The sequence below is a fragment of the Trachemys scripta genome, chromosome 6 (assembly GCF_013100865.1).
Source record: "Trachemys scripta elegans isolate TJP31775 chromosome 6, CAS_Tse_1.0, whole genome shotgun sequence".
NCBI lineage: Eukaryota > Metazoa > Chordata > Testudines > Emydidae > Trachemys > Trachemys scripta.
The window spans coordinates 123,144,396-123,154,039 of record NC_048303.1 but is presented as its reverse complement, the minus strand read 5'-3'; the positions used below and the strand labels follow the sequence as shown (position 1 = coordinate 123,154,039).

Genomic DNA, 9,644 nt, shown 5'->3' with positions numbered 1-9,644 from the left:
GGAGGATTATAAATTGATTTGCTGGACCCCAGAGGCAGCTTCCCCTCTAGTTCTCTTCCCATATCTTTATGTGTTAGCATTTCTCCCTCAACCCATCAGGCTCTAGGCCCCTGTAATTACATTCTATACTAAAATTAGGAAGTGTTGCTCAGGAATTTACCAAGTATAGAAGATGGCAATAATCCCTACGCTGTTGCCAAGCAACAAATAACCAGAAAAATATTCGACCTGAGTATAAGGAGAATTCTCATTGTGCTGTGAGAGAGACATTTTAGCAAATACAAAATATTTCCAATATTCAACACTTCGTAGTTAAAGCGTTTTTATTTAAGAAAGAGTATCTAGAAAATGAAAGTTTGCCCTAACACAGGTCACAATTAATGATGTTCAAGAGCCATCAGTCTCTTATGTAGTTTTCTCCAGCTGAACACCAGTTATAGAAGGCCAACATTTTGAGATTGCCCATTCACAGAATTCGCATTATAGTGATTAAAATAGGTTGTTGGCTCCTTTTGGTAACAGAGATGCCATATACCAGAATAGACGTGGCCTCTTTCTGAAATTCACTGTGTCTGAAAGTTGAGATGAAGGTTATAAGCAACCCTAACAGCCTCAGGAGTGAATTAGAGGTCTCAAAAGCATTTATTTTCAAACTGATGCAGTACAAGAGGGTACATCATCCGTTAAACCCATCAATATACCTCTAATACATTTAACTGCGATACTGATTGTGCTTATGTTACTACACAGGCCAGAGTGAGAGTTAAAAAACAAATATATGGAAAGAATATTTAAATCTAGTATAGTTAAGACTGATTTGTTTTCTTGATGATAACTTGGAAAATGGCAAGATGTGCATTCCCTGGGGGCACATTGTGAAGTTTCAGGCTATCAGACAAGTGCATCCAGAGCATAAGTAGGGAATCTGACATCATAACACACCTTAGTGCTTGAAACTGAATCTATTAGCCCTTCCAATGCTCAAAGCTCTAATGCTTCTGTAATGTGTGAAAATCAAACAGGTTAAAATCTAATTATACATACTTAGTAATAAGCAGCAACACATTCTAGAACTGAGCATTCAGACTCTGTAAAAGATTCATTACTTTGTCAGCCCTTAATGCTTCTTATTCATTGTGTGACGCTCAGGAGAAAGGAATACAGAAGTCTCACACACTTAATCATGGTATTCCTCTACGGGAGGGAATACTGCATTTATAGGGAAAAATGCACACATTAAGAAAACTGCTAGAAAAACTGACACTGAATTACTATACATAACCCATCCACTATTTTGATGAAAAGGTTAAATATATACGGGGAAAAACACAATATCAGTTAAAGAATATAATATCTTGTAAGTTTCACCAAGAAATCCTGCATTATCTTGCAATGACAATCTAAAAGGAAGGAAACTGTCATTACACATTATGGTGACTGCCAAGTTAATACCATAAATTTACAGCATGTAAAATATATATTTCTCGTTTTATAAAAGCCTGTTAGGCACTGGCATACATATTTACACAAATCTGCAATTTCAACGATCTCATGTTTATAGAATTACATATGTTTTAATAGAATTGAAAATATTTAATATCACAGTGATTTGTCAGGTTTCAACTATCAAAATATCTATCAATGTAGGCTTGACATTACATATTGCCGTTACCTAGTAACCTTCTCATTAACAACCTCAAATATACATAAACAAGTAAGATTTGACCATTATTTGTTCCACACAATAGAAAAATAATATTCTTCAATTTACAAACACACCTCAATCTTATGACTAAAAACCACAAGGTTACTTCAAAATAATGTTATTCCAATTTATAATGGCTTTTGGGACTGTGGTTTTTAATGAATTACCTTTAATATTTTATTGTCTAGCTAAAAGTAGCTATATAAAGATTGTGCCCCAAACCAGCAATTTTAGAATAACTGAAGAAATCTGAACTTAATGAGCACAGTTTTTACCTAGTTGAATGAGGACAGTCAAGCACATCCTCGTTTAAGGCCCAATACATCTCCGATTGATCGGGACCAGGCCCTTAACATTGAAGGCAATAAGTTGCAAGTCCATGAGTAACAGTGACAAAACACCAATAAGACTTCATTACTAAGGAAGTTTTTAATATTTGATGCCTCATTAATGGTAATGATGGTAATGGCTGCAATGGTGAAGATGATAAAGTTCTGAGTTCTGAAATAACTGATACAGAATAAGGGAGCTGTAACTAATGATGAAAAGGTGGGTTTACTCTGATTAAACATTCTGAAACACAAACCCATTTAAATAAAACAAGCCTTTTATAACATACATGTTTTCCAACAAACAAAAGAATTACGTTTCACAGGATAATTTAAAACCATTATTTTCATTATACGACTCCAGTCTAGTCAACTGGTACTGTGATGACAGCCTTTGGAACAATACATTCACTTTCAGTCATGGATTTTCTGAGACGGGTTCTGATCCATGGCTGTAAAGAACATGCAAACAGCAGCTGTGATGAACACACGCACTCCCTCATAAAGAAGTTTAGGTGAGAACACACTCCATATGAACAAGTGGTACCGCAGACCTGTTACCAAAATGATGTAGACTGTGACTGGAACCGAACATATCAGTCCATAGCAGAAACAGCCATGACCCATTGCTGCCGAATTCCTGTTAAAAGAAAAAAAAAAAGTTAATGTTCACGTATTATAGATTCCAAGGTCGGAGGGATCATTTTAGCCATCTGGTATGACCTCCTTGTATGACACAAGCCATAGAACATCCCCGCTCCAACTGCAAACTCATAGAGCATATCCTTTAGTGATTTAAAAATTGTCAGTGATGGAGAGTCCACCATGACCTTTGGTAAACTGTTCCAATGGTTAATTACCATCACTGTCAAAAATTTACACATTATTTCCTGTCTGAATTGGCCTAGCTTCAACTTCCAGCCACTGGATCATGTTATACCTCTCTCTGTTGGACAGAAGAGACCATTATTAAATATCTGTTCCCCCATATATACTTGGACTGTACTCAAGTCACCCCATAACCTTCTCTTTGTTTATCTGAATAGATTGAGCTCCTTGAATCTATCACTATAAGGCATGTTTTCTAATTCTTTAATCATTCTTGTGGCTCTTCTCTGAACCCTCTCCAATTTATCAACATCCTTCTTGAATTGCAGGCACCAGAACTAGAAATAGTATACCAGCAGCGGTTGTACCAGTGCCAAATACAGAAGTAAAATAACCTCTTTACTGCTATTTCAGATCCTGTTTATACATCCAAGTATCATATTAGCTCTTTTGGCCACAGCATCACATTGGGAGCTCATGTTCTCTGATTATCCATCATGACCCACAAATCTTTTTCAGAGTCCTCCATCCTGTAAGTATGGCCCAGAGTCTTTATTCCTTGACGTATACATTTACATTTAGTTGTATTAAAACACAGATTGTTTGCTTGTGCCCAGCTTACCAAGTTGTGTGTCAGTTGCAAACTTTATCAGTGATGATTTTATGGTTATTTTCCAGGTCACTGCTAAAAGTGTTAAATAGCGTAGGGTCAAGAACTTATCCCTGCAGGACCCCCCTGAAAACACACCTGCTGAATTTTTTTTATTATTTATTAATTAATGGAGATATCCTATCTCCTAGAACTGGAAGGGACCTTGAAAGGTCATGAGTCCAGCCCCCTGCCTTCACTAGCAGGACCAAGTACTGATTTTGCCCCAGATCCCTAAGTGGCCCCCTCAAGGATTGAACTCACAACCCTGGGTTTAGCAGGCCAATGCTCAAACCACTGAGCTATCCCCCCCACCCTGAGGATTCCCTATTTACAATTGTGTTTTGAGACCTATCAGTTAACCAGATTTTAATCCATTTAATATCATTCTACTCTTTTTTAATAAACATATCGTGGCCCAAGTCAAATGCCTTACAAAAGTCTTAGTAACAGATGTCAACACTATTACTTTTACCAACCAAACTTGTAATCTCATCAAACAAAAAGCTATCTAAGTTAGTTTGACAGGGTCTGTTTTCCATAAACCCATGTTGATTTGCATTGATTACATTACCCTCCTTTAATTCTTGATTAATTGAGTCTCATATCAGCCACCCCATTATCTTGCCCGGGATCAATGCCAGGCTGACAGACCTATAATTATTCAGGTAATCCCAGTTACCCTTTTTAAAAACTGGCAGAACATTAACTTTCTTCTGGAACCTCCCCATTGCTTCAAAACTTATTGAAAATAAACATGAATGGTCCAGCAAGCACCGCAGCCAGCTCTTTTAAAACTCTGGGATGCAAGTTATCTGAACCTGCTGATTTTAAAAATGTTGAACCTGAGCAGCTTCTGTTTAACATCCTTCAGAGATACTAGTGGAATGGAAAGTGTTATCACCAGGCAATGAGATGTCATCTGGTTTTCCCCCAAATACAGAACTGAAATATTTACTGAACACTTCTGCCTTTGCTGCATTATTATTGATAATTCCATCGTTTCCATCTAGTAACAGCCCAGTACCAATGTCAGAATTCTCCCCACCACCCCCCCCAAAAATGAACAAACACCTGTTATATAGATCTCTCAGCTTTTCATATCTAACATTGCTTTATTATAAAGGCACCTCTTACATGATCATCTTTATTTAGAAGACTAATGTCATATTTATTATTCAACGGCAATAATGTAACTAAAAAAAGGTTTCTCTATTGCCTTATATATCCTTGTCCTCTTCTGGACAGCCTCTGAAGCATCTGTCACTGTAGCAGCTGAACGCCACAATAAAGGTGCCTGATACTATGGTGGTGGGAGTCATCTGTGTACAGCGATAGATATCCAGATGTCTACTTTCAGTATTTTTTTCTACGTAAAGACTCCATAAAAGAGTTATGTTGGCAACTTTTAACAAAAAAGGGTGTGTCTTTTGCACTGTTCACCTTCTGATGCACAAGTCCCACCTTTCTGCAAAACCATTCTATATGAAGAGGTGATGACAATTTTCCCAGGACTAGTTTTCCCCTCTTTGCTGGATGGTACAGAACAGAAAAGGATTATTTATGTCTTAGTGAGCGCTCTCTAACATTAGTAAAGGGTAATTGGGCAGTGCACAAAACTTGGCACTCTCAAAATGAACTGCTGCCAAGAAGCGATGATACTGTATTAAAGCAATGTAAAAATTAGAGTATTAGAAAAGTTAACAAGCATGGTTTTATATATGCCCTCCAGAAAAATATTGTATTTCAAAGTGTGAGAGAGCAGTCAATTAAATCCATGTCATAAAGGCTGACAGCTTAGCATGATCCTAACCATAAATTAGTCTTCTCATAAAATACAGACCTGTCAATCCAGTGAAATATTAGGAGTCTGATGGAAGTAGTATATTCTGTTCAAAACTATTTCGAAAAATGAGATCTCCCTCATGACCCAAATCCATTGGTAAAACTACAACTATCCCTTTTCCTTCTCTTCTGCAACTCTGAACTTCTGCAACTTTTATCCCCCTCTCCCCCCGAATTCTCATTTGCCCCCTTTTCTCCCCTCCCTTTAGCTAGCAGGATCCTGCCTCACTGGAGAGCTCAGCTAGATGTTCCTCTGACAGAGTGGTCTAGCCTAGGTGTTTTGCCCAATGTGTCACAACAAGCTTCTTCCCAACTCAATCTGTGTGGTCCGAATCCTGGTACCCACATGATAGGAGTCAGAAGACACCCAAATGAGGCAGTGTGGAGATGGAAGGCTCTGTAGAAAGTACCCAGGACTGCAAGTTATGCAGACTCACTGCTTCTACTACTCAGAGGCACTTCCTCTATAGTAGTGATGCCACGGTGTTGCATACCCTCCTTGCCTTCCACATGGGTGTGTCTTGACTTATCTCAGCAGAGATTGCTCAACTACTCCAAATTATGGGCACCTGGTCAGGTTGGTAGATGGAACAAAGCTCAGTGAATGGGGGGGAATAACATGCATAAGAAAGTTTCTATCCACAAAGATATTTTTATTTTGTTAGTAACCAAGCCCATCAACAGAATCCATAGATTATAGTTTGTATAGACTCAGATTCTGAGTGGACAGTGAATGACATTCCTCTCAGTTTTTAATTACATGGATCTTATTATTCTTCTGAACAGAAAATCATTTAAGATGGCTAGGTAGCTCTAAGATACGCAGTCTTTTTATATTGGTGACAAAATATCAAGCCCTCAAATTTTCATGGTTTATATGGGCCACTAAATACATGAATGTACTATTCTTTAAGTCCAGTTAGTAACTTCAGACCATGTCCTGCTCCCATTGAAATCAACAGCAAAACTCCTACTGATTTCAGGGGGGAAAAGAATGGGCCACTGAAACGTATTTCCACTCTGGCAATTGATTAAAAATGACAGGTGCCGTATTCATTGTTACTCAGCAACTCCAGAACAAATATGCTCAGTTTATAAATAAATGTCATTCCCTAACTGCCAAGCCAAGGAAACTCAGCTAAGATAGAAGAATAAGCTAGGTTTCTCCCTTCTTACACATAACCAATAAAATATTCTGTAGGCAAAATTAGACCTCAGTTACACAGTACATTTCTACTGTCTTCACTGGCTTGTGCAAATGTAACGGATTCTAATTTAATACGGTATTTTGTTAATACATAGACTGAACAGAATCTGCAGCTCACTCAATCCTAGCTGTTTTGTGCTAACTGAAGTAAAACAGTAGCAGAAATTTGTCACTAAACATATGGCACGTCTACACTTACTGGGGATCGAAGAGCCAATCGATGCACTGGGGATCAATTTAGCAGGTCTAGTGAAGACCTGCTAAATCGACTCCAGATCACCCTCCCGTCGACTCCAGGAACTCCACTGGAATGAAAAGCATAAGGTAAGTCGACAGGAGAGTGTCTCCCATCGACCCAGTGCGGTGTAGACCCACAGTAAGTCAACCTAAGCTACGTTATTCACATAGCTGGAGTTGCGTAAATTAGGTAGATTTACCCCCACAGTGTAGAGAAGGCGTTAGCTAATCTGACTGAATAAACAAAAGACAAAACCTGTTCAGTAAGAAGATAATTGTTGTTTCTTGTTTATTGGTTTTGTTTTACAGTCAATTCTCAGAGTCACACACTTTGAGGACGGATGTGACCGGGTGAAAATTATTTATGGCTGAATGCTTCTGATGTCTGTTAAACACTAAAAGGTATGAATGAGATTGTCAAAGGAATCTACATGAGTTAGGTGACCAACTCAATGGTAATTATGCATTTAACTGCTTTAGGCCCCTTTGAAAAAGCCCAGCCTTTATTTTTTAAAACAGAGGCATTTTCTGTTCCCAATGTCTCCTGCCAATACATTTGATATAGCCTTATGTTAAGTGAAAGTTTTCACACTCTCAAAAATTAATCAGTTGGAAGGGCTAAAAATGGCATTTCCCTTGATTAGAAATAAATTGATTAAGAGTAACTTTTAATGGACGGGGTGGTATTTATGCATGTACTGACTGACAAAAATAGACAAATGCTGATTTTGATATCTCATACTATAAACTGAAAAACGTAGGAAAATAGAGTTTTCTATCAAATAAAGATGAACCTTTCCAATACTTTTTCCATCAAGACTAGAAAAACAGTATCTAAGCTCAATAGTAATATAGAAAGCACAGAACTACTCAGACACAGTAATATCAGATTGCCTTCTATTTGTGTAATACTTAAAATTCAAGAAGATCTCACCACAATTTCAAAGTAGGATTCACCTTGCCTCTACATGAAATACAGCCAATGTGGGGGAGAAACGAGAACTGTTTCATCGCTCATAGCAACACTGCACTATACTTTATGGAAGTATGACAGAATGTGAGTAGCCTAGAGCTGACTCACCACTCTGTGCAACTTGCAAGCATCCCACATGGGCCAAACAGAAGAGAGAAATGGTTAAGGACTGGATGATTAAACTACTAACAAGGTGATTCAGCTTATCAGCTGGGGACACTTAAAAGATGAGGGGGAGGGACAGGGCCAATAAGGGGGGGAAGCCGGTACAAATTACCGGGGCCCGGCGGTCCAGAAGGGGGCCCAGGGCCCAGCTTCCCCCCACCTCGTCGGCCCTGTTTAGCCAGTGCAGTCCGGAAGGGGGCCCGGCTTCCCCCCGCCGGCCCTGTTTAGCCAGTCCGCCCTTGCTGGGGGACCCGAAAATTTTTTTTCACCGGGGCCCGAACCCGCTCTCGACAGCCCAGGGGAGGGAGGGGAAGGCTGGGCCAGAGAAGCCCAAGGTCTAAGAGATGAGATTCCCCATCCCCATCCTGTTGTGGGGGACAAGTGTAACCCACAAACCTAATAGGGAGAGATCTTTAAGAATCTAAAGGGAAGAATGGGGGAGGAATGAGTTGTGTCTGGGTCACTGCTCTGCAGATGCACAATTAACATTTAACCCCTAGAAATGTCTGGAATTGGGTGTGGTAGTTTTGGGCATGCTGTATAGCAGGGGTTCACAACCTTTTCTTTCTGAGGCTCCCCCTACATGCCATAAAAACTCCAGGGCCCAGCGGGGGCGAGGGGCACTCGGGGCTATGGGCCAGTGGGTCCCTCAGGCATACGCGTAGTCTGACTTCTATTTTGGGGGATCAGGGGCCAGTGGGGCTCAGGCCAACACTGCCCGGCGGGATCCAGGGAGGGAACGCCACTCCACCCCGTGACTCACCTCAGCAGGCACCCAGCCTGTCTGGGTTGTGGGGTGGGGGCACAACCAAAAATTATCACTCAAAGGGGCAGGGTGCTCATCTCAAAAAGTCTGAAAACCGTTCAGGGTGCAGACATAGGGTAGCTAAGGGCTGTGTGCAGGCAGGGGGGTAGCTCAGGCTACAAGGAGGGGGTAGCTAGGGCTGTATTCCGGGAGGGCCCCCACCTACAGTCCCTGCTCCCCGACAGCTCTGCCGGGAAACAGGCTGCTTCCATCTAACTCTGAAGCATTGTGCAGCAGGTCAGTGATATTGTTAGCTTTCTGACGGGGAAGCAGGGGCAGTGTTAGTTACATAAAGGGGAAATTGACTCACAGACTGTATAGAGCTGAGAAACAAAGACTTGAGTGAGCTAAACCTAAAGCTTTTGGAACTCTGAGTTACTACTTCTTCTGTTTCTGTGGGGACTACCTTATTTAGATTTAACGTGGGTTTTTATATTTATGTACAATTGTGAAGATAATGTATGTGGATTATGAAGTAGCCTTGTTATTTAGTAGAAATTAAGTTATTTTATTATGTTTCTTTATCATTCTAAAATTTTATTAAGTTGGCACCTAAATATTAAGTTAATTCCTCTTGCTGTTTTTGGACTTGACTGTCAGGAGACTGACCCTCTGCAATCCTTGCTGACAATCCTCAGTGACTGAATTCTGAATCTCCATGTGCTTTGCTAGGAGTTGGGTAGAGCACTAGGAGAGGGGTGGTAAAGTAAACTCTAGCCCACCCAAAGGTTTCAAACCCTTGTATAGCACATTGTAAATAAAGCACACAGTGTTGAACCTATGCAGGAGTGTAGGAAGACTGTTTGCAGCAAGGAATCCAGGCTGAGGTAGTTTAGTGCTGACAGGAAGGGATTTCAATAAGCAGAACGTAGTTATCTTTAATAGATTTTAGATAGGGTAT

The 9,644-nt window shown here is 40.1% G+C and overlaps 1 protein-coding gene across 1 annotated transcript in view; it reads right to left on the bottom strand.

Annotated features, from left to right (window-relative positions):
• Positions 1-623: 623 nt before the first annotated feature.
• PIGG (phosphatidylinositol glycan anchor biosynthesis class G) overlaps positions 624-9,644 on the bottom strand; it is a 121,221-nt gene continuing 112,200 nt past the window's right edge. The window contains exon 13 of the mRNA XM_034773803.1: positions 624-2,674. Within this exon, the coding sequence (XP_034629694.1) occupies positions 2,449-2,674 (226 nt within the window). The 3' untranslated portion in view covers positions 624-2,448. The remainder of the gene's footprint in view (positions 2,675-9,644) is intronic.